Below are 27,091 nucleotides of genomic sequence, written 5' to 3' on the forward strand. Positions count from 1 at the left end.
CACACTTTGCTACAACGTTACCGATTGCAAACTATTGCTATAAATCTTTCCATTGATGGATAAATTGCCTGTTTCGACGTATAACATCCAAATTAAATGCAGGTAAAATTGATAACGATTTTAACTGTTTCAGAGTAGAACAGGGTAAGGTAACAAACTTGCACAATTAATACAAACCTCGATCATACTCAAGAACTTCAGAGATAGAATCTGACTTTTGGATCATTTGGACAGTAGGACAATAGTGCTTTTGCGTTCGATGAATCGAAACAAATGTCTTCAGGAGTGCCAAATGCTCGGATCAGGAACGTATCCATAAAAAACGAATGCGTCAACTTGCAGATTGAACTACAGCAGATTGAAAAAAAAACCTACGCTTGCCGTGATGGTCAGATTAATACCCTTTGAGCTGAAGAAAACGCAACGTTAAATTGGCTGCATTATAGAATCTAAGCACAATACAGGAATATTTAGTTTGATATGTATTAGGTCGGTATTCCTCTGGTTTGGCTAGGAAAATCTCCGCCCTCCTCCGGAGATCACGTGATTCTGTTTGGAACAGTGATTGGGCATTAAAGTTTAGATCGTCTTCCTTTTTGAAGATGAACAGATCCTTCAAGTATGGATAGCTCGCTGCTATCACCAGGATTTACTGTACCCATCGATCCACGCTGAGTCGTAGTCTATGTGGATGTATAGCCTCGACGCAGAAAGGTCTAACCTCAAAAACTAACGCAATTTACTATTTTTTTCAGTGAAAAGTTGTCCACCGTGCAGCGAAACAATAGATGAAGAGAGCCTACGCTAATATCTAGGCGGAATATAACTACGTAAATATATTAAGTTTCTCTGTTATATACAATACCTAGATACTTGATTGTTTTGAAGATATTAACGTTAGTGAGCCTGGTTCGTAAAATATTTAATTTGCTAAAATAATTATAACCTTTCGTTTGATTAAATTGTTTTCGCGTCCATTAACTGCAAAAACTCATAAATGGTCTGAATTATTTAATGTCATAGGTAAAATGTACACTTGTTTGCAGAGTACTTAGTGTACTGTATGTTATTACATAATACGAAGTTCTCTACCAAACGGTACAGTCATTCTCTGCAGCCACCGGCATGCAACGTTGCTTGAGTTCTGTGTTCTGTTTTTGCTAGCTTGCTAGCTGTCTAACGTTGTTCTCCACCGGAAGTGCTTTGAGTTAGGGGTGGGCACTGTAATGCCACGTTGATGGAGACCACGGTGGTGGGGACGTGGAATTTCAGCAGGCTGCAGTTGGGTCCAGTAGCTAGCTAATGTTAGCTAGCTAATAATAAAGCATTGCAACCAAGAAAGGGGATCTCAATTGGCTAACAATCAAATATACTTTATTAGACCTTATTAATATTTGGGTTGAGTAAACAAAGCAGCGAATTGGTAAGGTAAGCACTTTTTGGATTAGGAGTGACCCGCTGTATTATTCGAGCTAGCGGCTTCCTAGGTTATTGCTTCACGGCACTGTACATAGTTCAGTCTGAAAGGAGTTTGCTACCTCTGGTTTGAGACGTACAGTAGTTTGATTGCTAGGCCTTGAAATGCAGCTGGTTCTAAGCTACGGTGCAATATCGAGTCATTCAGTGTCACCATGTACAGCCAGCTAGCTAATCCGTTATTTTGCTGTGTATCGGTACTCTACGGTGCCATACATAATGCATATACAAGCATGTCGTGTTTCCTGTTTACACTGGCTCATTAGATGTCTAGCTAGCCGAGTATGGCATTTTTTAATAAATTCATTTTATTGTCAATTGCATGTGCTATGTTGCAGTTCAGTCGAAACAACGAGACCAGTGAAAGCTGTTGAAAATAAGTGGCTACCTAAAATGCTATGGGTTTAGACCAGGGGTTGGCAATTCCCGTCCTGGAGTGCCGGTGTGTATGCAGGTTTTTGTTTCCACCAATTACTCTGACTAAATGAGCTAATTGGCTGCATACACCAACACTGGTTCACTTGTAGATTAGATCACAGTAATACATTTAATTTAGGGACACAATAACAATCTTTGGCTCTCATTCATTCACTTATCAAGAAATGTAGGTGACATGTCAGATGGCATAAATATTAGGGCTAATTAAATAATTAAGGACAGAAGTTGGCATGAAGACCAGAAGCAGATACCGCCCTCATTGCCCACCTCTGGTTTAGACAATTGCAATTTGCAGCCACGCTGATAAAAATGGGGGTTCGCATGGCCTTACAGCACACACCTTGCACTTTATCGACTAATAGTTAGCCTACATGGTGAATATTTGCAGTTGTGTGACTGCTGTTGTTATTCAGCTCCGCCCTATTGCAGTTGTGTTGAAACATAACCAATTTATTTTTCGAAGTATTTCAGCGTTAATTGTGACAGTTAATTACCTCCTTTTCTCGGTGTAGAATAGCCAAGTAGAATAGCACCCCATCTGAACCCTAACATCTTTAACTACCTCTGTGGAAGTAAAACACCTTCTAGCAGTCTTTTTGCTCTTTGCGATGCGCACTTTCAAACAGCCACTTACCAAATGCCTCACAACAATCTCAACTAATGCACACCTTTGAAGCCAACTGGATAACCCTTATTTTAGCCACATCTCTTGAACAATGAACCATATACTGTTAATATGAAATTTGTAATGAATCACGACTTCCATGCGGTTCAAATGGCGTTCGATCAATATAGTTTCATTTCAGGGCATTACCTGTCACTGCTTTCAGGTGATGTTTGCTGATAATTATAATTGTCGTTAGTCTATATTTCCACCTGCACTACAGGTAGGGTACTTTATTCCACTGGGAGGTAGATTCAGGGTCACATAACAACCCCTTGCCTAACCCAAAAATTGTTGAAACACTGGAAAGCTGATCTAGTTCAGTGCTAAAGGACAGATAAATATATCCTACCCAAATATATCCTCCTAACCAGTGTTTTCAATTCCGATATGTTATAACAACTAGCTGCTTTATTGTTAACATAATGGCATTGCTACTTTTTCTTTACGTGTGGCTTTACTTTACTACTTCCTCTGCAGTAATGGAAAGGAAGTCTTTGTTTTGTGAAGTTCAGTCATTTATATCATGCTTAAAAAGGACATATTCCATATTTTGTATGCCTACTTGTTTGTTGGGTCATCAGTGGGGTATTTATATTTCTTCTCTTAAGACATCCAGGTTTTTGTCAGCTGTTAACCTGTGGGAACATGCATGTCCATGAGTCACATTGTGTGATATTTAAATTAATTTATTTTATTTTTTTGCCTTTGATGCACATTTGGCCCAGAACAGTAAACCCAGTGTAATTACAATTATTAGTAGCAGCTTGATTAGTAGCTGAGCATGGGCCTCAAGGACTAAAGTTCAGTAGGGCTGTTGCCCTGTTGTAACACCAGTCAGGGAGTTTTGCTGGCAGCGCAATGCACTTTATATCTGGAGAAGATCGCACCATAATATTTAACCACATAGTTCTACCATTCTTAAAAACATGAGTGTAAATAGGCCAGATTTTATGCAGAAATCTAGAAGGAGTAGGGTTGAACCTTTAGTTCAATTGAGTGTTGTTTTTGAAGCCACCTCAGCATGGCACTGTTCTTCTGTTGCCACCAAAATGTAAAAACTGAATTCTACGCTGAATTCCACTTTTTGAAAGAGAGACAGCCAGTTACATGAGTGATCTCACAGTAGGGTCCTTTGGCGTTTAATTTACCTCTTCTGAGAATCACTCTGTTTTCACACTGTTACCTCCTCTCCCTCAGGATGAAGCTAAAAGAGATAAATCGCACTGCAATACAGGCCTGGAGCCCAGCACAGCAACACCCTGTCTATCTGGCTGCTGGTAAGAAAACAAGCCTCTCACTTAAGTGCACCAGTATTGACGGCACCCATATACCAGCCACTGTTCCCTACTGTAGATGGCAGTGAACCAGTAACTCTGCTGATTACTGTATCTGAGAATACACGTTGCGTCTTGCTTTTTCAGTTTAGTATACGTATTGACTTTGTTCCATCTAAGTGCATTGTGTGACGTTAAAAAAAAAAATTAAAAACTAATGCAGCCACATTAATGTAACATGGCTCGTGTAATTCTTCTAATAAATGAGAAAGTTGCATGATGGCTTAAGGTAGTATGGATTATATTTGTGCATGTGTCCACAGAATATAGTGAAAGGACAGATATTATGTTTCCTTGTTGAAATGCGGTACAGTAAGGCAATCACTATCATTTTCAAAACTGTGTCTTTTTTTCCTTTCCCCTCTAGTGTACACCTGTGTGATGTTCATGTACTTGTAGACAGGTACGTTCACCTGTCCAATGGGTAAAATTAATCAGCTCACTCGTTCCTCCATAGGCACATCTGCCCAACAGCTGGATGCCACCTTCAGCACCAGCGCCTCCCTGGAGATCTTTGAGCTGGATCTGGCAGAGCCCACGCTGAGCATGAAATCCTGCGGCACCTTCTCCTCCTCTCACAGGTGAGGAAGAGCCGCCAGCGTCACTTACTCTGCTTTTAACTGCCTCTCTGTCACTGTTCCTCTAGCAATCTTAATGGAAATGTTTTGCAGCAGAATTCCCTATCTTGGTGTGCATACCTCATGTGTTTTTGGTGTTCAGATGTCATCGGGATGTATGATTTGTTGAACGCCTGTGGGCTGTGGTGATTCGTTATTTCTGTTTACTTAACACAGGCTCTTGTGCAGAGAGACTTATCATATGTAGCTTGCATTTCTTGAATACCATCCTGTGCACTTGTACAGCTTGAGCTTATTGTTTTAGTTATGCAATCCAGGTTAAGTACCTTACTCCCCAGTACAAGAGCAGTGCCCTGCCTGAGATGAGAATGTGCACTCTGTCACACTCCCACCCCACAGACTTAGAAATAACTGGGCTTACTGTGATGATGTTGGTCAGTTTGTATTGTGTGTGTACCACTTCCGGCTGTACCCCAGGTACCACAAACTGGTGTGGGGTCCCCATGGAATGGACTCACAGGGTCACCCGTCGGGGGTCCTCATTGCCGGAGGAGAGAATGGCAGCCTCATCCTCTACGACCCCGCAAAGATAATTGCAGGGGACAGCGATGTGATCATCTCACAGAACGACAAGCACACAGGGCCAGTACGGGCCCTCGACGTCAACCCATTTCAGGTGCGCTCGTACTGCTGGGAGAGCACTCCCCCCAACCCCTGTCAAAAACAAATGTACAGTGGCATCACGGAACCCCTTGTTTATGAACACGTTATGTTCACAGACAAACCTGGTTGCTTCAGGAGGCAATGAGTCAGAAATCTACATCTGGGACCTGAACAACATTAGCTCTCCAATGACACCTGGGCCGAAAACTCAGGTGAGCTTTGTCTCCCGTGCCAAACTGACCAAAACCGTGTCTGCTTTATATAATGTGGACACGCAACAAGGTGATGATAGGTGAAACTGAAATGGGCTTGCTCTAGTCTATGGGTTTTTTCCATCCTCTGTTTACCTGTGTTGTAAAGAAAATGTAGAGGTAGTTGTTTGAGTGTAGCCTATTTATTAATGGATTGTTATCAACGTTAGTGTCTTGCCTGCTTAGTGTTATCAACGTTAGCATGTAGTCTGGTTGTTGGTGTCCAGTGGTGTTATCAAGGTAAATGTGCAGCCTGGTTATTGATGGCAGTGTTGTCAAGACTAGTGTGTAGCCTGGTTATTAATGGTGGTGTTATCAGGGTTCACACATAGCCAGGTTGGCAGTGGAAGCATTATCTCAGTTCATGCATAGCCTGCTTGGTAATGGAGGCATTAACTAGGTTAATGCGTAGCCTGGTTGGTAATGGAGGCATTACATAGGTTCATGCGTAGCCTAGTTGGTAATGGGGGCATTATCTAGGTTCATGCATAGCCTGGTTGGTAATGGAGGCATTATCTAGGTTCATGTGTAGCCTGGTTGGTAATGGTGCATTACCTAGGTTCATGCATAGCCTGGTTGGTAATGGAGGCATTATCTAGGTTCATGCGTAGCCTTGTTGGTAATGGAGGCATTATCTAGGTTCATGTGTAGCCTGGTTGGCAATGGAGGCATTATCTTGGTTCATGCGTAGCCTTGTTGGTAATAGGTTGTGTGTTCCCAGCCCCTGGAGGACATCAGCTGTGTGGCCTGGAACAGACAGGTACAGCACATCCTGGCTTCCGCCAGTCCCAGCGGCCGCGCCTCAGTCTGGGACCTAAGGAAGAATGACCTCATCATCAAAGTCAGTGACCACAGTAACAGGGTGAGTAACCACGGCAATGAGACAAGTAAATTCACACTTGATTAGGACATTGGTTGGTGAGGACACTGAAGCAGGCTCGTAAATTAGGTTGAGAGTTATATCGAGCCACGTCTAAAGTTAATTAGGTGGGCATCCGCATGTGTCCTCCTGTTTTAATGTTTATTGCTTTGCACATCAACCTGCTGCGGGATCAGTTGTTCCAAAAGTTGCATTATCTCTAATGGCTGACATCAATGGCAATGTCCTCTGCAAGCAACAAGCCAGGTCGTGCTACTTCCCTGATATTGCACTGCTCAATACTGAGCCAGGGCATTGGGGGAAAAAGGCACTTTGTGGGTTGGGAAAAAAAAGGCTCTTCCCCCTCAGTTGCAGTCATGGAACATTCTGCTTGTCTGTGTCTGTGGTTTAAGACACCAGAATTTTTTGTTACTTAGGGTATATTTGCCAGGGATCCTCGACTTTTTACAGCTTTCTTCTGAAGCATTTCCATGTGCCTTTTTTTTAAAGCTGTGATAATGCACGAGTACGTGGCCCACTCACTCACAGATAGTCGCAGCTCTGATGGGCGCCTGCACTGCCAGGCCTGCCGATCCCTCACATGCTTCTCTTCTGTGCTCTGGGCTCCGGGGCCCTGCAGATGCACTGCTCCGGGCTGGCCTGGAACCCGGAGGTGGCTACGCAGCTGGTGCTGGCCTCTGAGGACGACCGTATGCCCGTCATCCAGATGTGGGACCTGCGCTTCGCTACCTCCCCCCTCAAAGTCCTGGAGAACCACACCAGGTACACGCCCTCTTCTTATACTTCCTGCTGAAACTCACTAGGTACATGCCCTCTTATGCTTTGAAAAATGAGTTAGACACCAAACACTGAATTGTGAGCCTTTTGATCTGTGAAATTAAGGCAATATGACATTTTTTCCTGGTCACAGCTTCATTTACTTTTACGCTTAATTCATACCTTTTTCTTTTTCAATAATTAGTGTATTTAATTGGATGTGCGAATTGAGTTACAACCACACAGTGTGAGGATATATTCTTAATGTAAGGTTGAAAGGTGAATGCTATCTTCAAACGTACAATGCCTGTGGATCTGTAGGCTTTTTACAGTGTTTTCAAGGAGATGACGTTTTACTCAATTAAAACCTATTGAAAATTATATAAGCGCTTGTGGCAAGTTACACCTTCTGGGATTTGGCCACTAACAGGTCTGTTGGGATGTACCCAGATTAATCAGATTTCATAATGTTTTCTGGTGCAGTGGCCGTGGGGTTTTAGCCAATAAACAAGTGTTTTATGCATTAATTTAAGTTCTAAGTCCAGCCATGCTGATTCCCCAGCAAAATTACAGTACGCACATGTGCAAATAAGATCAGCAAATTCATGTTTACTGTGTGGTAAATGTGGCTTGAAGTCACTGTTTCAAATGTGTAAATGGTAACTGCCTCTGATTAAGTCTTTAAAATATTGCAGCATGACACATTACATGAATGACTGAGCACTACTGTATGTTCAGGGGCATCTTGGCCATTGCGTGGAGTCTGGCTGATCCTGAGCTGCTTCTGAGCTGTGGGAAGGACAACAGGATCCTGTGTTGGAATCCCAACACTGGCGAGGTGTGCCTTATCCTCGTTACTCACACACACTGGGCAGCTGTGCGTAGGGACTGTGGAAGCGGTACACATGAACAACAGTGCCACTCGGCTTTCAGTGCACAAGTGTTCCTTTCCTTTGTGTGTGGAAACCTTCTGATTAACTGCTGTGTCAGCATCTTCCTGTGTGACGCCATTGTCCTGGAACTGCATCGTCTTCCTGTGTGGTGTCAGTGTTCCATAACTCGGCATCTTGCCCCAGTGAGAAGTCACTGTTCTGGAACACAGCATCTTCCTCCTGTGTGATGTTACTGTCCCCGAACTCTGCGTCTGTGCTTTCCCCAGGTGCTGTATGAGCTTCCCACTAGCACTCAGTGGTGCTTCGACATCCAGTGGTGCCCGAGGAACCCTGCTGTGCTCTCCGCCGCCGCCTTTGATGGACACATCAGCATCTACTCCATCATGGGCGGTAGCAACCAGAATCAAATTCAGCAACCAGTAGATCAGGTGCTGCCACGTATCCCTTTCTTAATGAACTGAGAGTATTCCTACAATGAAACTTGATGAAAATGGACACTTTCCAGCTGAAATAATAATATTCCATGGGCTCGGGCAGGTTTAAGAATAGTGCATGATGTATATTTTGATGATTAATTGTGAGAATTAGTGGAAGGTTGGGTCAAGTGCTGAGCTCTCAGAGGGCGAGGTAACTTTCTGACCTTTGAGATGGTGTCCCATTGCAGATCAGTGCCTCTTTTGGGAACATGGACCCCTTTGGGATGGGACAAGCCCTGCCCCCTCTCCAGCTACCCCAATCCAGTGCCCCCCAAACCACCATAACACCCCTAAAGAAACCTCCCAAGTGGATCCGCAGGCCTGTTGGGGCCTCGTTTGCTGTGAGTACTGGGCTTAAACATCGCTGTGACTGCCCTTTCAGTCCACTGGTCTATTTAAGCACTGTATGTCCCCCAACAAGACTGTCTCGGAGGAGGCTGTTACCTATTGATTTATTTTTATAGTTTGGTTTGTGTAAAAAAAAGAAAAAAAAAAGAAGTTGTTTGGTCAGTTTGAATTGGCATTATTTGGAAGCACAGAAATGTATACAGCTCTGAAAAATGGAGTCTTCATTATAGAGGGAGACCATGACCAACCCAGTCTAATAATGAACTAATGTAATATTTGAACCTTCATAAGTCACATAAGAAAAGTTCTTCAATTGTCCTCTATATTTCCTGCCCTCCAAATGTTCTGTTCTTACTCCTCGACGCCTACTGTACAGTTATTTATGTTATAGACTGTTGCAACTAGTGCTTCTGAGCACTGGGTGGCAGTAGCTTTTTTGTTCTGTTTTGTGCTTTGGCCAGCAGAAATAACTCATATTAGCCTTGATATATGCAGTGTGAATAAGGTGTCTGCTGTTGAGCTGGAAGGAAGATGTATTTTGACAACATTAGTATGCCTGGTCTGTACAAAGAATTACTTGCCTTCCTTTATTGAAAATTAAGTCAGGATTTTCTCTGCTCTGTGTGGTTTCTTTCTGCCATAATTTAAATAGCAAGAGTCCTGTGGATTTTCACAGCATCATAATAGCTGAAGCAAGTTAAAATATCATCCGTAAAAGCTGTTTATTTTTTCTGCTGAGTCACAGTGACATTTTATTTTTAAATGAGCATAGATTCGGCACAGTTGACAAGCCTTCAGAACACTAAAGATGCCATATGAGTGTATGTTTTTGGGCTCTCGTATGGCTCATTTGGTAAAGTTATTTGCCACTGGAGCAGTTTGAGTCCTATAGCCATGGTTTTTCACTGGCCAATCTGCATTGGCTGGACATAAACACTTCATCCCAGTGGTGTTTGGTGGTATGTGCCCTTTAGATTTTTCAATTTGATATATGTGCTGTCTTTAAATGTTTCATGCATGGTTAGACGTGGTACCGCAGTCCGTAGGGTGGCCAAATCTCAAGCTCTATGCAAGTCTGCTGTCGCCATGGCACCCTGTAATCTCTGATTCCTTCTCTATCTGTTACCCTCTCTGCTTTCTTCCTGTATGAGTGAACCAAAACATACAGAAAGGAGGGCAGAATTTCTGCTCTAATTCAAAACAAATTTGTTTTGCTGTATCATTTTTTTTAATTTGTTTACAGTTTGGGGGAAAACTGGTCTCCCTGGAGAACGTCAAGCCAACACCCCAGCAGCCACAGCAGCCCACTCTCCACATTGTTCATGTTAGCCAGGTTGTCACGGAAACAGACTTCCTCGACCGCTCCAGCAAGCTGCAGGCCACCATGACAGCTGGAAATTTTGTGGACTTCTGCCAGTCAAAAATCGAGGCTGCCCAGAGCGAGTTTGAAAGGACCCTGTGGTCTTTCTTAAAGGTGGCAAATTTTTCTTCTTCTTCCTACAAACCTTTTAGAGCAGCCTGCAACAGAACTTGTGGATAAACCTTATACATTGTGACGCATAACATAATGTAAATTGTTCAGAAAGACACATACGATTAGGAGCTGATGTTGGACTCTTTTCTGCTGTATAGCTTGTGTGTTCAGTGTTCCCATGACCTCTGAACTCAGAAAAGCAGTCATGTTACTGTGGGATTTGTGTACAGTGACTGGCACCTTGTTGGAATTGATTACTTGTGGTCTGGCTGGGAGATACTGGTTTGTGTTCTTGCCACTTAATAGGAATGGCTACTGGTTGACTGTTTTTCCAAAACTTCGTTTGCTAAATTTGCACAGTGAATTTTGCTTATTTGGGACTGCTTTCACACACTCAACTCATGAGGTATCAAAAAAGCTGAAATGTGCTGTAAGTGATATTTTACAATGAGTGGTCATTGGTGTCCTTTCTTTATATTCCCAATCTTTTTGGCCACACTCATCTGTTGTGTATGCAGGTCAATTTTGAGGACGACACACGTGGAAAATACTTGGAACTTTTGGGATATAAGAAAGAGGAACTTGCTTTAAAGGTGAGTTCTGAACTGCTTTTCTAACCATCCAGTTGTACTCAGTAATATTTTACATTTGACCCTTGTTTGAAAGCTTGAGAGTGGATATTAGTCTATTAGCCTGTATCTTAATTTCTTGCAGAAATGTAAAAAAAATCATCTAGAGAAAGCCTTCTGGAAGGCCATCTCTGGCTTCCCTGTGCTGTCATTTAACTGTGCAAATGCCCTTTGCTCCCAGATTGAAGCAGCACTCCAGAAAGAAGATATTACACCAGAGGAGGTAACGGTCCAGTTGAGCTTTGTTAGCTCTGTTTCGGTATTCTGTATTAACATAGAGTATTATTCTTAGATTGATATAATTTTAAATTAATTTATATTTCAACATTGGTTTGTAATTAAAACAGTGTGTACAGGCTGCTTGATCTTTCGGATATAATCTCAATTTATTTAGTATTTGAATATTAAAGTCATGGAAGACACACAAAAATGTTTTGCCAAATAAGTAACAATTGCTTGGACCTAAGGGTCCGTTTTAACTTTCAGATAGTTAAATTATATTTTATGTATTTTTTTCTAACCTGAAGTAATTAAGTGAGAAACATGTTTTTTATTGCACACAATTGTTTTTCTTGAGTCAAATAACTATTTTATTTACCATGTTGAAGTTAGGGCTGTAAAATAAATGTGAATTGTAGCTGTTCGAAGTATTTCAATTCTTAAATTGAATTCTGTTCATTTAATGAAGGGGTTCATTAAATGGCAGGTTTTTAAATGTATTGCTGATACAGTGTGGTTTAGTGAACAAATAAATTATGTTTTAAATTAATGCTAAGATTAGTGGAGAAAAAATTTATGAAGATGCTTTGGTGGAATATATTACCATATTATGGTAACTGAAAAAATACATTTAATATTTCTTCTGCATATTCATCTTTCATGCTTTCCTGGCTCTTCTCTTGAGCTGTGCTAAAGGCAAGCTAATCTAAATTATCTAATTCTCACAGTAATTTAAATAATGCAACCTTACAACAACCACATCTTGGGGTCTGTGGTCCTTGAATGTCGCAGGTGAATTCATTTTAGTAGAATCCATAATTTTAAATTTAAAAAAATTAAAATGGGTGTTTCAGAGTTTGATGGCATCCATTCTCAATGCGATGATGTGTGCAATGGTACATAATCAAATCCGGATACTTCCAGTTTTTACTGGAATAAAAACACAGTGACTGTCAAGGAGCATAGTTGGGAGTTAGAGTGACACATGATCATTGTCCTTCTGCCAAGTGCATATGATAAAAAATCAAACTGGATCCTGTGTGAATTTCGATGGGAAATTATTTCACCAAAAATGGGCATCCGTCTCCTCAGTTCAGTTGTAGTGATTTTGATGATGATTGTCTAACCATGAGCTTAATGCTTTCATTTGCTGAATCTTGTGTGAATGTGCACATCCTTCCATCCCCTCTCTCTCCATCCCCTCCTCTCCTGGTGTGTGTGTATGCAGCCCGTTTCTGCTCCTGATGCTGAACCTCAGCCTGTGCCCGTCCTTGAACCTCAGCCTGCCCTCCAGCCCATTTCTGAGCCCCCGCCCGCTCTCGACCTTCAGCCCGGACCGGAGCTTGAGCTTAAAGTTGCGGGTGACCCTCTACTTGAGCCCCAGTCCCCGCCCGCTGAGCTTTCTCCAGAACCCGCGCTTGTCCTTCAACCTGAGCTAACACCCGAGGCGCCGCTTGACATTACGCCTGTGCCACAGCCCGAGCTTGTTTCTCAGCCACTCCTCGATGTCGTACCTGAGTCACAGGTTCAGTTTAAACCTGAACCACCGTTTGATGTCATACCAGGAGCACAGCTTGACCATGTACCTGAACTGCAGCTTGACGTTATACCGGAAGCTCAGCCTTGCATTATTCCCCAACCTCAGATTGACATTATTCCAGAAGCTCGGCTTGATGATAAACCTGAAGCCCAGCCATGCATTTTACCAGAAGTTCAGTTTGATGCTATACCTGAAGCTCAGCCAAGCATTTTACCAGAAGTTCAGTTTGATGCTATACCTGAAGCTCAGCCAAGCATTTTACCAGAAGTTCAGTTTGATGCTATACCTGAAGCTCAGCCTTGCATTTTACCTGAAGCTCAGTTTGATGCTATACCTGAAGTTCAGCCTTGCATTTTACCTGAAGCTCAGTTTGATGCTATACCTGAAGCTCAGCCTTGCATTTTACCTGAAGCTCAGTTTGATGCTATACCTGACGCCCAGCCTTTGATTATGCCTGAACCTCAGCTTGGCCCTCTGTCCCAGCCGCCGATTGATGTTTTGGCTCAGCCGCAGCTGCTTGCCGTTATGCCTGAACCGCAGATTCATTTTCCACCTGAGCCTCAGCTTGGCGTACCCGAACCATACCAACATCCTCTTCCTGAACCACAGTTTGACCTTATACCTGACTCCCATTTTGGCCTCATTCCTGACCCTCACTTCAACACTGCGCAGTTTGCCCCTATACCTGACCCTCAGTTTGACCCTATACAAATGCAGTTTGACCCTATACAAACACAATTTGACACTATACAAACACAGCAGTTTGACACAATACAAACACAACAGTTTGACTCTATTCCTGTACAACAGGTTGACTCTATACCTGTACAGCAGGTTGAACATGTACCTGCACCACAGGTTGACTCTATACCTGTACAGCAGGTTGAACCTGTAACTGCACCACAGGTTGACCCTATACCTGAACCCCAGGCTGATGTTGAACCCGAACCTCAGCTTGACCTTAAACCTCCAGTTGACCTCACATCTGAACCCCAGCTCGATCTGGAACCTGAAGCGGAACCTGAAGCTGAACCGGAGATTGACTTGGGGTCTGAGGAGATCACTAATGCGGAACCTGCTCTTCAAGAGGAAGAGGTCAATCTGAATGAGGTACACTTACCCACCACATCTGCCTGCCCAAAGCCCCCCAAAATGTTTAATTGATGTTCTGCCAAGGTGCACTTTTGCTTTTTTGGTGCCTTCACTTGCTCTCTGTGTTATTTTTTCGGCTTACAGATGGAAGAGAAAGAAGCCGATGAAGGAGAAGTCTGTGTGGAGGCCACAGATGCAATTAACCTCAAAGTCACTGAAGGCAAGTTCTGTTCTTCCTTCTCTTACTTACAGGTCTGGCCTACTCTTACTACTCAGACCTACTCTTACTACTCTTAGTGCTCCGACCTACTCTTACTGCTCTGACCTACTCTAACTACTCATAACTACACTTACTACTCTGACCTTCTCTCACTGCTCTGACCTACTCTTACTGCTCCGACCTACTCTTACTGCTCCAACCTACTCTGACTGCTCCGACCTACTCTTATCTGGGATATTACTTGTGGTATAGCAGGCAGTAAACACCAAAGAGAGAGAAAGATGGTACAGAAAACGTGAGAATAGTATAGTCATCTCGTTTTTCTTTTGGTCGTCTTTATTTTGACTTTCTTGGTGCATCGGTTCTTCAGATAAGTACCCAGCAGGTGGCAATTTGAGGAGAGAATGAATATGTCTTCTTGACTTAAGCGGCTTACAGTCAGAACAATCACATGGGGACCCACCTGCCATCCAGAGGACTGTGATAATGTGGAAACTGCCAGTGAATTTAACGCACTACAGCACCAGCTAATACAATCAATAAATTAAAGCGACTGGAATGTTTGACCTGCCGGGAGCCTATTCTCTTGCCTCTGCAACGTAATCTGTGAGTGTGTCTGTGTGAGCATATGCCTGTCCGTTTGTCTGTGCACCTTTGTGCACGCATTTATGTATTTGTTTGGCAAATGCGTGTGCACATGGTGTGCGTAGTTGTGTGTGTGCTTGTGTAAATGTGCGGTCACGTGTGTGATTTTGTGTGTATGCATGTGTATCTGTGTGTCCTGTGCGATGGAGTAGTTGGATTTAACTTTGGCCCGATGTGCTGCAGGCGTGGACGGACTGATAACCGAGGCCTTGCTTACCGGGGATTTTGAGAGTGCCGTGGAGCTCTGTCTCCATGACAACCGCATGGCAGACAGCATCATCCTGGCCATTGCGGGGGGACCAGAGCTGCTGGAGAAGACTCAGAAGAAGTACTTTGAGAAGACAAGCAGCAGAATCACCAAGGTGAGATTGCAAACTCTCACCTGGCTCCAGTGGTAATAGGCAAGTCAGAAGTAAGCACACAGAATGGTATCAGTAGGGCTCAACATTACAGTGCACTCTCTACCGCTCTCCCTGACATCAAGGTTAATGAGGAAAGAAAAGAGAGAGATTATGGCAGGAGACGAGATTCCCCGGCAGTTATCCAGATTGGATTTGCGTTGGCCCAGGGTTGCTTATGAAATCCCATTTGGAAATGAAGCGGGCTTACGGAATGTTTTCCTGCTGCCTCCGCCCCCTCCAGCTGATCAGCGCCGTGGTTACCAACGATTGGCGGGACATCCTGGAGACGTGCGACCTGCAGAATTGGAAGGAGGCGCTGGCGGCGGTGCTGACCTATGCAAGCCCAGAGGAGTTCTCCGCTCTGTGTGGTGAGGACGTCCCTCTCTGCCTCAGCTCCTCTGCCTGGTGTTCTTTAGATCCATGTTATGTCAGTGGCATCTGGGACTCTATACCTGTGGTGTCAAGCTTTCTCCTTAGCAAGTAACTAAAGCACAGCATGAGGTTTCTTTCCATTGTGTGCTAGTGTGGAAGCCCTGCGCCATCCGTGCCTCATACGTATTTACAGAAACACTGGTGGTGAGGTGGGCGGGTGTTTGTGGTGCCAGAATGACAACTCTAATGATGCAGTGGAGTGTAGTGAGGACCAGGAAGGTGAAACGTCAGGCGCGCGCATGTGCGTGTGTTTTTCTCCAGACCTGCTCGGGTCTCGTCTGGAGGCGGACGCCGATCTGCAGCCCCAGGCCTGCCTGTGCTACGTCTGCGCTGGTAACGTGGAGAAGCTGGTGGCGTGCTGGGCCAGAGCACAGGAGAGCCACTCCCCCCTTTCTCTGCAGGTCAGCTGGGAACATGCGCCAGAACCTTTTTATCCAAGTTTTGCACTGTAGAAATGATTTGGGGGAAAAAAAGCAGGTGTTAAATGAATAAAATGCAGTGACCAAGGCAGACTGCAGTCTGTAAGACTGCACATCCCTACCCTGTAACCTCCATGGCTCGTATCACATGGATCGACACTCGCTCGATGGCATTACTGTGAAAATGCACAGGCAGGTCAATGGAGAACATCTGCCTATTATGCCATTGGAATGAATTGGATTTTTAAACCAGCGTGACTTTGCCCAAGCCATGAACCTGACACTGGATGAGCGACGTGGGGTCCCCACAGTTCGTAGGTCACCGTGCAGATATAATAGCCTGGGGTATAAATGCAAATCTGCCAGCAAAAGATAAGCAACACCACAGCGTACAGTGATCTGTATCTTTTGTGGATCCTGTACTTGAATGTGAATGTGAATGATGATGCCTGGTGCTGTAAAGCGGTGCACTCTGGAGAGCTGCAGCTGCGGCTGGGCTGGGCTTTGACGCCCCCTCTCCCTGTCTCTCCGCCCCGCAGGACCTGGTGGAGAAGGTGGTGGTGCTGCGGAAGGCCGTGGAGCAGACGCAGGGCGCCAGCCCTGTGGTGGTGGGTACCCTCCTGGCCGAGAAGATGAGCCAGTACGCCGGCCTGCTGGCATCACAGGGCAGCCTGCTCACCGCCATGGCCTACCTGCCTGAAAACAGCGACCAGGTGAGCTGTGCGCTCCCTCCTTCTCTCATGTGTTGGTCATGATGTGTTTGTACGTCGCTTTGGATAAAAGCGTCTGCTAAATAAATGTAATGTCATGGTGTGTATGTGCTGTCGCAATGTTGGTCATGGTGTGTATGTGTTGCTGCAGTTTTGGTCATGGTGTGTATGTGCTGTCGCAGTGTTGGTCATGGTGTGTATGTGCTGTCACAGTGTTGGTCATGGTGTGTATGTGCTGTTGCAGTGTTGGTCATGGTGTGTCTGTGCTGCTGTAGTGTTGGTCATGGTGTGTATGTGCTGTTGCAATGTTGGTCATGGTGTGTCTGTGCTGCTGTAGTGTTGGTCATGGTTTGTATGTGCTGTCACAATGTTGGTCATGGTGTGTCTGTGCTGCTGTAGTGTTGGTCATGGTGTGTATGTGCTGTCGCAGTGTTGGTCATGGTGTGTATGTGTTGCTGCAGTGTTGGTCATGGTGTGTCTGTGCTGCTGTAGTGTTGGTCATGGTGTGTATGTGCTGTCGCAGTGTTGGTCATGGTGTGTATGTGTTGCTGCAGTGTTGGTCATGGTGTGTCTGTGCTGCTGTAGTGTTGGTCATGGTGTGTCTGTGCTGCTGTAGTGTTGGTCATGGTGTGTATGTGCTGTTGCAGTGTTGGTCATGGTGTGTATGTGTTTGCGTGTGTGTCATGTGTGTCTGTGCTCTGAGTGTGGTCATGTGTGGTGTGCTGTCGCAGTGTTGGTCATGGTGTGCGTGTGCTGTCGCAGTGTTGGTCATGGTTTGTCTGTGTTGCTGTAGTGTTGGTCATGGTGTGTCTGTGTTGCTGCAGTGTTGGTCATGGTGTGTCTGTGCTGCTGTAGTGTTGGTCATGGTGTGCGTGTGCTGTCGCAGTGTTGGTCATGGTGTGTGTGTGCTGTCGCAGTGTTTGTCATGGTGTGTCTGTGCTGCTGTAGTGTTGGTCATGGTGTGTATGTGCTGCTGTAGTGTTGGTCATGGTGTGTCTGTGCTGCTGTAGTGTTGGTCATGGTGTGTATGTGTTGCTGCAGTGTTGGTCATGATGTGTCTGTGCTGCTGCAGTGTTGGTCATGGTGATTCTGTGCTGCTGCAGTGTTGGTCATGGTGTGCGTGTGCTGTCGCAGTGTTGGTCACGGTGTGTCTGTGTTGCTGCAGTGTTGGTCATGGTTTGTCTGTGTTGCTGCAGTGTTGGTCATGGTTTGTCTGTGTTGCTGTAGTGTTGGCCATGGTGTATATGTGCTGTCGCAGTGTTGGTCATGGTGTGTGTGTGCTGTCGCAGTGTTGGTCATGGTGTATATGTGCTGTCGCAGTGTTGGTCATGGTGTGTATGTGTTGCTGCAGTGTTGGTCATGGTGTGTCTGTGCTGTCGCAGTGTTGGTCATGGTGTGTATGTGTTGCTGCAGTGTTGGTCATGGTGTGTCTGTGCTGTCGCAGTGTTGGTCATGGTGTGTATGTGTTGCTGCAGTGTTGGTCATGGTGTATATGTGCTGTCGCAGTGTTGGTCATGGTGTGCGTGTGTATCTGTGTTACCAGGTAGCCATTCAGCTCTTGCGGGAGCGTCTACGCAGAGCCCTGGGAGAGGAGACAGCCACGCCCACCCTGCCTGCCGCCCCAGGCCCCGCCCAGCCTGCCCCGCCCTCCCAACCCGCCCAGCCGTCGGCCCCGGTGGCCGCCCCAGCCGTGCAGGCCTATGCCCCAGTCCAGCCCCCCCATACCCCCCACCCCCCTCAGCCCACTCATGTGCCGACAGCTCCACCTCAGTATTACCAGCAGGTAAGTGTCTCACTCACACAGGCTCAGGGCTCTGCTGAATTGTGTGTGTGTGTGCAGTACTCTCCCTGATGCCTGTGGGAAAAGGCCACCTCAAAGCTATGTTCCTGGGATCCTTCAGCAGCCACCAGTTAGCCCTTGCTAACAACTCATTTACATCCAACAGGTGCATGACATCACAGATGATGAGCATATCCACAGACCCACTGACCCACTGAACTTACTCAGGGACTCCTTGCCTACCAACTGCAAAGATTATTGCGAGCCATTTTATTTTAGGCAACATCTTGCAACGTGTGTGTGATCGTGGCTAGCTTTTAGAAAATAATCCTGTTTTTGGTGAAGATTGTTCGGTTTTATTATGCTTATAGCGTATAGCAAATGTAATAACCAAATATGTACTGTAGTTTAGCTGCCTTTCCAAAGTAACATTGAATCAGGATGATATTTGTTTTTGCTTATCTATACTTTGGCTTCCTTGGCTGATCAAACTGAACAGCTTTGTCAAACTATATATGGTAGTAGAATATATCTCTGTGGTCATTACCATAGTTTTAAACGACGAGAAACCGGTTTTAGTTGGTTTTTCCATTTATTTTGGCGTCTGCTCTCCACTCGTTTCTTGGTTCCTCATTCCGTGCCCATCGTCGGTGTCTGTGTCTCTGTCCCGATTCAGGTTAGGTCTGCCTCTACTATCACATCCTGGAGTAACCAAACCCCCACAGCTCTTCCCAGTATCCCTGCTCCGGTAGGCCCCGCCTCAGATCCGCAGGTATAGCACTCCCCCCCCCACCCCCCACCCCGCCCCCTTTGGCTGTGACCACACTGCTAACGCCTGCTCATGCCACACTCGCGACCAAGGCCTCTCTGTTTGCCCCTATACTGGGATGGAGCACCTGATCCACTGCTCCTGTCTGCATGTGCTCTCTCTGTTTCCTCTCTCTCTCCTGCCAGTCAGCCAATCAGCACACACCGCTGTGATGACCTCTCAACCTCATTTGATCTAATGACCTGCAAACTCAGCATTAACTCATCACATGCTACTTCTGATTATTACCAAACTGCACCTTTAGTGGTGTTCTCACATGTATATATGTTTGTATGTACGTATGTGATTATTTTGTTTTGTTCACTTTTGACTGAATCATTTTCCAGCTCTTCTTGCAAGTTGGGACATTCCCCTCCTGCTTCTTGTTATGCTGTCCTCATAAACCTAATGCTTAATTAACAGAGCAATTACAGATAACTGTAAACGAATCAGTGCAGAGTGGATGTGATGGTCCTGAAGCGCAGGGTGCTTGTTCCAAAGCCTGCCTTGCTGATGTGGCATGATGCAGTAGACGGCAGCATGTGGTCACAGCAGCCCTGCCCCCCCCCCCCAGATCAGAAACTCTGAGGCTCTTAGTGTGCATGGAGTCCCCCCTTTTACTGCATGCTGTCCCCATAGATAGCTCCACACCCCTACTGCACCTGCGCTGGCCCGTTCTACGCACCCTCCATCTCTAATCAGCCGCTGTCCCGGAGAAATGAAATGCTCATGTAGGCGCGCTGTGCAGCTTCACATCTTCTCTGTCACCTTTGCTCAAGGCTCCAGTTTCCAAAGACTCACGTGGAATTGTGTTGCTGTGTTCACTATGTTCAGCCAAGACTTGCCACAGTTCAGTTATCAGTGTCTGCGTTTATCTGTAAAATTTCATTTGCGAGGTTCTGGTTCGATTTAACCATTTTCCTCCCCCAGGTATTGCAGCCTTTGTGTATCTAAATGAATATGTTCTACGTGTGTTCTCTATTCAGTTTTGTCTGGTCTGGTAGTGTGTACACACACGCTCGTGCCATTGCTTGCTGACTTCTGTAGATTTCTCGGATTCGGTAGATCTAGTTTTAATTGTGACTTTTTCACCACTCCTGCCTTTCTTTTCTAGCACATTATGGCCTGTAGCAGCTTGTTATAAATATCTTGTGTAGGGGGCAGTGATTATGCAGCAATACACAAGCAAGCATGAGGAATTGCTGGTCTTCTGAATCGTTACGTATGTGATGTTATGCTTAAAGTGAGATGGTTTGGCGAATGAAACATTTTCACCCAGCGTGGAGCGGACAGAAGAAGAGTGTGCAGGGCGTGTTTCACACAGCGCCCCCCCCCCCGCTCTCAGTTAAGGGAGCGCATGTTCGCCCATCTCCCGAAGCTGGCGGCCTTGTTCGGCTCACCTTCGATGACATTGGCCACCTCACAGTCAGACTCGGGCCAAATTGTTATTTGATGTGTCCTTTTTTCGACATCTGAGTTCTAATCTGAGCTCCTTTGAGCCAGGATTGTGTCCCAGCTGGAGTCTGTGTGAGACCTGAGGTGGCCCCTTTCCTCTCCTGGCCTCTCTGAGCGTGTCTCCACACAGAGTCTGCCCCACAGGTCAGGTTTGTTGTGGGGGCGCTCCTGGTGCGCCCCTGTGCTGACTGCAGATTCCTCTCTCTCCCTGCAGGCTCCGGGCCAGGCAGAACCTGCACCCCCGGGGTTTGTGCTGCAGCCCCAGGCCGCCCCCCCTGTGCCGGCCTCCAGCGGCGCGGGATACCCGTACTCCCAGCAGTACCCCCACCGTAAGTACGGCCGGGACACAGGGTCAGAGCTGCCGCCCCTGACCCCGCCCCCCATGGCGTTTAGAGTCGGGGGCAGAAAACGCTTTATCAAAACAAGACATTAAAACAATAGAACGACAGCATTGGGTTCATTCTAACCCGGTAAATCTGATCCGTGGTTTAACACAAAACCCAAGCAAAAAACAAATAAAGAAATCAGGATGCATTCTCCTTCCTTTCTAACGACTTCTATGACTTCTGCTCAAGGCTTGAATATAGGAATATTTTAAGCAGCATGCAGAACAGCATGTTTTTACTAATTATATTGTCAGTCTGAGAATTGCTGTTGGGCTAGGTTGGCATTTAACTGTATTTGCATGACATTTTCCAGGCTGTATTGCTGAAATGGCAGCACAGCATTCTCATTTCAAACTGAGAATGGTTGTTGGATTGGCTTTTATCTAACTGTACATAACCAAACTTTGACCTAACAGCTTGTGTGAAAATGGAAAGGAATGATATTTTTATTGTACTGATTGTATACTATATATATCCGAAAGGAGAAGAAAAACTCCCTTCAAATGCATTCCTTATTTTCAGTTATTTTGTGGGTCTCCGTGTTGCTGCAGCCCTAACACGTCTCTTACTCTAACTACCTCTGTTCTTTCTCTTGTGTTGTATTGTGTCTGTATGAACGTAGCTTACCCCCAGATCCAGCATTACGTCCCTGGAGCTGGGGGACCAGCTATCTATCAGCCTCACCAGTACACAGCTGCCGCACATCCTCATCTTCCTCCCTCCTCTTCCTCCCCTGTGGCTGCCTATCCACCCTACATGCACCCACCCACCTCCCACCCTCCCCATCCAGTCTTTCCCTCTCCGGGGGTGTCCGGTGGGCCCTCTCCTCTCGCTCATCATCCTCCTCCTCCTCCGACCTCGTCCTTCTCTCCTCCGACCTCGTCCTTCTCTCCTCCTCCTCTGTCCTCCGGAGCCTCCTTTCAGCACAGCGGGCCCGGAGCGCCCGCCTCCTACCTGCCTCCTCCGCCCACAGGACCAACAGGTACAGAGCCTGAGCCCAACCTGGTGCCCGCCTCACAGAGAACAGGTCTGCACCAGCTCCGCCTCCTCCCCGCCCGTACCTCACAAACCGCCCACTCCGTCAGGGCACTTTGCACACACTCTACCCTACCTACCCGGTGTGCAGGTGTAGAACACTGCAAACGGTTCATGCATTTGTCTTAAACCAAATGTTAAGTAATCATCTTTTTATTTTTTCAAGAGTATGCATAACTACGGATTAGAACGATTGTTATTTTCTGTTGTATTTCTCTTTGTCACTTAGTCCTCGAATGTCCCACATGCCTTGTCACACACAACCCTGTCCCCGTAACCGCCTTTTAGATAACTGCGTGCTCTGTTTTATTATAGCCCGTGCAGCTGGTCTTCTTGTACTAACAACACTTCCTGTGCTCACTCTGGCCTTGTGTATACATTGTGCATAACATGTGCAGCGCATGACAGCCTGTGCTGTTGGCTGTAACATTGGTAACTGGAATTTCACAGTATGCAGAGAACCAGGGAAGGACCTGTGGGGGTGTGTTAAGGAGTTTAACATGAAGAATACCTTTCAGTTAGTGCTGAAGAAATGTCTCTGCCTGCTTTCTCTCAGGCTCATAATAGCTTACTAAGAATGGGACCTGACAGACTCGCAGATGAAACCAAGAGCAAAAAGAGAAGTGCCACCAATGAGGATGTGGTGTCTGCCGATGTTTCACTTCTCTTTTACTCTCGTCTGTGGAATGAAAGGCAGGATGTTTTGGTCTGAAGAAGTATACTGTATATCACACATTATGCATTTCATATCTTGCCACTGAAGAGAAACAACAGCTAAAAAGCTGTGTATGATTTCAGTTTGTCCTTGACCAGGTGTCTTCGCGGCTCACACCTGTGAAGGATTGTGCTGAGGCGTGTACATGTGGCATTTTAAAAAATCACTTGGAGGTCCCAGACTGTGTATTCGGCTGATGCACCGTTCCTTGGGTCGGCAGTCATGCCCCCCCAGTCTGGATTGAGTGCTGACTGTTCCTGTGCCAAGGGGTGGGGGGAGATCCACCCAAATTGATAACTGATTTTTTTTTTGGATGTGTAAAAATGCATTCTCTTGTACTGCGCTTTTCAAACGTTGGTACTGTCAGTTATTTGGCAGTCAGCCAGAGAAGCAGGTAGTGGAAGCAGGTGTCTGTCTGAGGCACAGACCTCGTGTGAATCCCCAGGGGGCCGTACCTGATGCATGCTTTAGTAACAGCTTCTCAGTCCTCTCAGTGCAGATTGGCAGACGTTATAGAACTGAATGCCAACTGAGCACTGTAGAGCAGCATATGAATGAGATGTCTGGTCAGCTGGGTGCGATGAGTGTGCCCTGGTCAGGTGGCGCCCAGCCAAATGCCCCTTCATGGAAGACAGTAATGGAGATGCATGTGGGGCTTATTGGGCACGGTGCTTGCGCAGTGCAGTCACTGGAGGGTCAGGCCTGAACAGGGGCTCGCCCTCTGATGACTGCTGGTTTGGTTCCTGAAGCTGTGCTGGGAATCAGTCTGAAGCCTGAAGCCATCGCGTCCGAGGGGGGCGGGCGATACTGAGCGATGCGCCAATCTTCACCCGTATCGTGGCAACAGAATGATTACAACAGGAAAATAGCACACGCACGTTTTGCGCACCCGTGTGAACACTCAATGTTCCACAAGTCCCCCCCCCTGATCAGGCACCTTGGGTCATTCTGCTTTAAAGCAAAACCCTGGGCAGGATGTAGCCTCTTCCATCTTCATGGTGTCCATTTGGCACATCCAAGCAAACACACAAATACAGTTTCTATCCGCATTTCAGGTGACTCGTGCTGCGAATGTTGAATTTAAGGCAATCGTGGACTATTTTGCAGCGACTTGGGCTTCCCAAAAAGGCCCCTTTAAGGCGGACTCGTCACCGGCCCTGTTGGTGATGCTCGGTTGTCAAGTAGAAGCCCGTATCCTGGATGACGCGTTGCGTTTGCACCGGCTCATGCCTCTCTGAGCACGGCGTGTTCATGTGTTGCTGCCGCGTCGTTTAACGCCCAGTCAAGGGTGTAGGAGCAGCTGCTGAGGCGATGGTCCATTCACACCTCTCAGGGCCCCGAGTCAGCGCATTGTTGACTCCTCTTCGCCACAGTAATGTGGAAAAGACAAAAACAAAGGCCTTTACCAGCTGTTCTGGCTCTGGGTCTGCCCCTGATCAGCTATTTCCTCCTGACTGCACACTTTCAGAACAGCAGCTAGCTCATTTCTGCCGGTTACAAATTAACTGGGTGTTTTGCTTTTACCTGATAGCCGGTTTACCTTTCTTATTTTTGCAAGACCTTGGATTTGTAAAAAAAAAAAAAAAAAAACAACTTTAAAAACATTTGCACGGCACGGTTTTTTTTTTTCTTTACACTTTGTCTGGTGTCTTCCTGCCTGTAACATATGGGCATAAAGCAGACCCAGAATGCACTTGTTTCATGTGATCTTATTTACAGGGGGAATGAATGGCCAAGACACAGCTGGTTTTATGGAAGGTGAATTTGCAACAGTTGCTTTGAAATTGCATTGAAAATCACCATTGGCTTTAATTTTTCCAAAGATTCCACTAACTTCTTAACCTGATTTAATCTGAGAGTGCTCTCATGCTAAAATAACATTTTGTATATAATAATAATTTCTAAATTAAATAATAAATTTATATAAACGGTGGTGCTTTTTCAAATTGGGGTGAGAAATGGGCTTTACCTTCTGTATCATGTAGTTAATGATGCAGCTCTGCTGCATCCAGAGCTGTGTTGAGAACTGTGAGTACAGCAGACAAACTGATGGGTCATGAAACGGTAAACAGTTGTTGTGGGTTGACCCACTTTCCCCTGTCAGTCAGAGCTGCTGTGGCTTGGATCTGGGGTGTGATCAGCGCTTTAAACACTGACCTAAGTAGGTCAGTCATTATACTGATGAGAGCGAATCGGGGTGTTTGCGATTATCTTTTGATCTCAGGCTGGACTGAAATAGCAGTAGATTGAAGGCTCTGTCTATTTTATTTGTCGCTTCCGTTTATCTCCACAAAGACGACGATAATGACTGTACTGTGTGTGCGTTCATACAGTGGCACTGTAAGGGTGCATTAGCTATTGATGTGTGATGTTACGGCACCTCATAGTCTTTATGCACACAGAACCTTTCTCATCCCTAATACTGATTTCTGTGGTGGGAAAGTGAGTGCTTTCTGTAACAGGCTGTGCTTCCATTCACCAGTGTGCTCTTCGTTTGCTCTGCTGTTCATTTGCTCGTGCTGTGTAATTACATTTTCTTCGCCATCAACTTCGCTTCTAGGGAGCCTTCGTAAGTCTAATGGGGTCTAATGGAGACTTAACGTAATCTTCTTTTGTAAGTGGACTAAATTAACTGGTCTTAAGGAAAATGAAGATCCAGTAAGACTGGTTTTTGATTTCTCCCCCCTCCAGCCCCCCTTCCCTCCAAGTATAATTTGAGGCTGAATACATAATTGCTTTGGAATACTCGAGGAAGGCAAAACCTCATCTGCTGCTCTGGCCTGAAAGCGTGGAATCCTGCCGTCAGGAGACATTAGTGATTCCTGTGCTTTCCTTTCTCCACAGGGCCTCAGAACGGTTGGAACGATCCTCCTGCTTTGAGCCGGGTGGCAAAGAAGAAGAAGGTGAGCGTGCTAAGTGCGCCAGGCAACGCTAAAGGTCCCAGGGGGCTAACATATCACGGCGTGCAAAAAGCACGTTTGCAGGGCGGCGTCCTGGGAGAGGGAGGGGTAACACAGTGTGCAGAACCTCTTTTGGGAGGGTAACTGAATGTCACGTAGCACGTGGGACTAATTTTGGGGTGGCTGTGGTGTACAGTATGCAGAATTGGGGTTCAATTCGATTCAGTATGCACTATGCATGCCTGCTTATATAAAGGGTGGTTAGCATACTCTCTACTTCTCATTTCGGCTGGCAGTCACCTATTTAGTATGCAGGCCCACTTCCTTTGTGGGCTGATTGGCGTGCCACACTGTATGCATGCCTCATTGAGCTCTGATGTAGTTCAGAGAATATAACCCAAATTACTACAGCATAATTCCAGCCACTACAATCAGTAATTTATGTAAAATGTGAATTGGCAAAATCTGTCTTGTGGGGGGGGGGGGGGGAAGGAATGATGACCATCTTTCATAACTAGGGAGGCCAACAGCCCCTGAAATGTGTATTAAAATACTGGGTGAATATATAAAATAATTTAGCATTACTGGGTAAAGCTCAATGAACCATTGTAGTCACATAACCCTCTGGAAAAGGCTTACATTTCAGTAAAATGCTTTTTTTTCCTTTAACAGTTTAAGTTTCATTTTGATGAATGAACAACTGTTCGTTTGCATGGTATTTGGTTGCTGAATTTCTGCTGCATTGGTTGTTTCTGCTCTTACTCCCTCCCCACACCCCTTCACTTTTATCCAGGTCCCAGAGAACTACACCCCCCCTGCCCCGATCACTGCGCCAATCATGGCCCCCCTGGGAGACCCCCAGGCACAAGCGCAGGTGCAGGCTCCACCCACGCTGCAGCCCCAGCAGCTCCCCACAGGCCAGCCTGGGGTGCAGGCCCCTTACCCCGGCCACCAGCAGCCCCTTGCCCCGCCCCCTAGGCAGCCCACCATGCCGAAGGCGAACGTTGAAGGTGCACCAGGAGCTCCTATTGGAGACATCATTCAGGTATTATCAAAGGAGAATTTTTTTTCCCATCATGGAGCACATTCTATATTTTTCCTTAGCTATAGTTAGGGGAAGGTTGCATGAGAACATTCAGTCATCCACCGTGAATAGGGTGGAGATCCAGAAATGACTGGCATTCACCCAAAATACACCCAATTATATGTCATGCTATTATATGTTAAACTACTGTATGTCAACAGATATTCCGGGAAACACAGAACGCCTATTGCGAGACATACTCTGCTTAAGGTGGAATAGGTGAAGTGCTAGGAAATGAGTGATACAGCTCTGATTGGACGGCTAGTCTAATGCATAAGGCTACTGCTCCTCCTACGTATTTTTCTCCTTAATGTGGCTGTTTTACCCAGCAAAATGTCAGCGAATAAGAAGAAAACAGAACCAAATATCCTGTTACTTCTCTGACTT

At 45.9% G+C, this 27,091-nt stretch overlaps 1 protein-coding gene across 16 annotated transcripts in view; it reads left to right on the plus strand.

Moving 5' to 3' along the window:
* The first annotated feature begins 615 nt into the window (after positions 1 to 615).
* sec31a (SEC31 homolog A, COPII coat complex component) overlaps positions 616 to 27,091 on the plus strand; it is a 29,476-nt gene continuing 3,000 nt past the window's right edge. Inside the window, exons 1-27 of one of the 16 annotated variants that reach the window (XM_064307181.1) lie at positions 620 to 714; positions 3,779 to 3,858; positions 4,373 to 4,496; positions 4,971 to 5,169; positions 5,273 to 5,368; positions 6,129 to 6,269; positions 6,907 to 7,049; positions 7,782 to 7,881; positions 8,203 to 8,364; positions 8,601 to 8,753; positions 10,004 to 10,234; positions 10,753 to 10,827; positions 11,045 to 11,086; positions 12,311 to 12,436; positions 13,529 to 13,732; positions 13,859 to 13,934; positions 14,763 to 14,941; positions 15,222 to 15,348; positions 15,674 to 15,813; positions 16,371 to 16,544; positions 18,085 to 18,324; positions 18,998 to 19,093; positions 20,799 to 20,913; positions 21,593 to 21,997; positions 24,440 to 24,478; positions 25,565 to 25,623; positions 26,414 to 26,665. In XM_064307181.1, the coding sequence (XP_064163251.1) occupies positions 686 to 714; positions 3,779 to 3,858; positions 4,373 to 4,496; positions 4,971 to 5,169; positions 5,273 to 5,368; positions 6,129 to 6,269; positions 6,907 to 7,049; positions 7,782 to 7,881; positions 8,203 to 8,364; positions 8,601 to 8,753; positions 10,004 to 10,234; positions 10,753 to 10,827; positions 11,045 to 11,086; positions 12,311 to 12,436; positions 13,529 to 13,732; positions 13,859 to 13,934; positions 14,763 to 14,941; positions 15,222 to 15,348; positions 15,674 to 15,813; positions 16,371 to 16,544; positions 18,085 to 18,324; positions 18,998 to 19,093; positions 20,799 to 20,913; positions 21,593 to 21,997; positions 24,440 to 24,478; positions 25,565 to 25,623; positions 26,414 to 26,665 (3,807 nt within the window). In that variant the 5' untranslated portion in view covers positions 620 to 685. Of the gene's footprint in view, positions 831 to 1,196; positions 1,429 to 3,778; positions 3,859 to 4,372; positions 4,497 to 4,970; positions 5,170 to 5,272; positions 5,369 to 6,128; positions 6,270 to 6,906; positions 7,050 to 7,781; positions 7,882 to 8,202; positions 8,365 to 8,600; positions 8,754 to 10,003; positions 10,235 to 10,752; positions 10,828 to 11,044; positions 11,087 to 12,310; positions 13,733 to 13,858; positions 13,935 to 14,762; positions 14,942 to 15,221; positions 15,349 to 15,673; positions 15,814 to 16,370; positions 16,545 to 18,084; positions 18,325 to 18,997; positions 19,094 to 20,798; positions 20,914 to 21,592; positions 21,998 to 24,439; positions 24,479 to 25,564; positions 25,624 to 26,413; positions 26,666 to 27,091 lie in introns of those variants that run through there. The other 15 variants (XM_064307182.1, XM_064307169.1, XM_064307174.1 and 12 more) reach the window with 15 other exon arrangements.

Source organism: Anguilla rostrata, chromosome 14, assembly GCF_018555375.3.
Source record: "Anguilla rostrata isolate EN2019 chromosome 14, ASM1855537v3, whole genome shotgun sequence".
Lineage (NCBI taxonomy): Eukaryota > Metazoa > Chordata > Actinopteri > Anguilliformes > Anguillidae > Anguilla > Anguilla rostrata.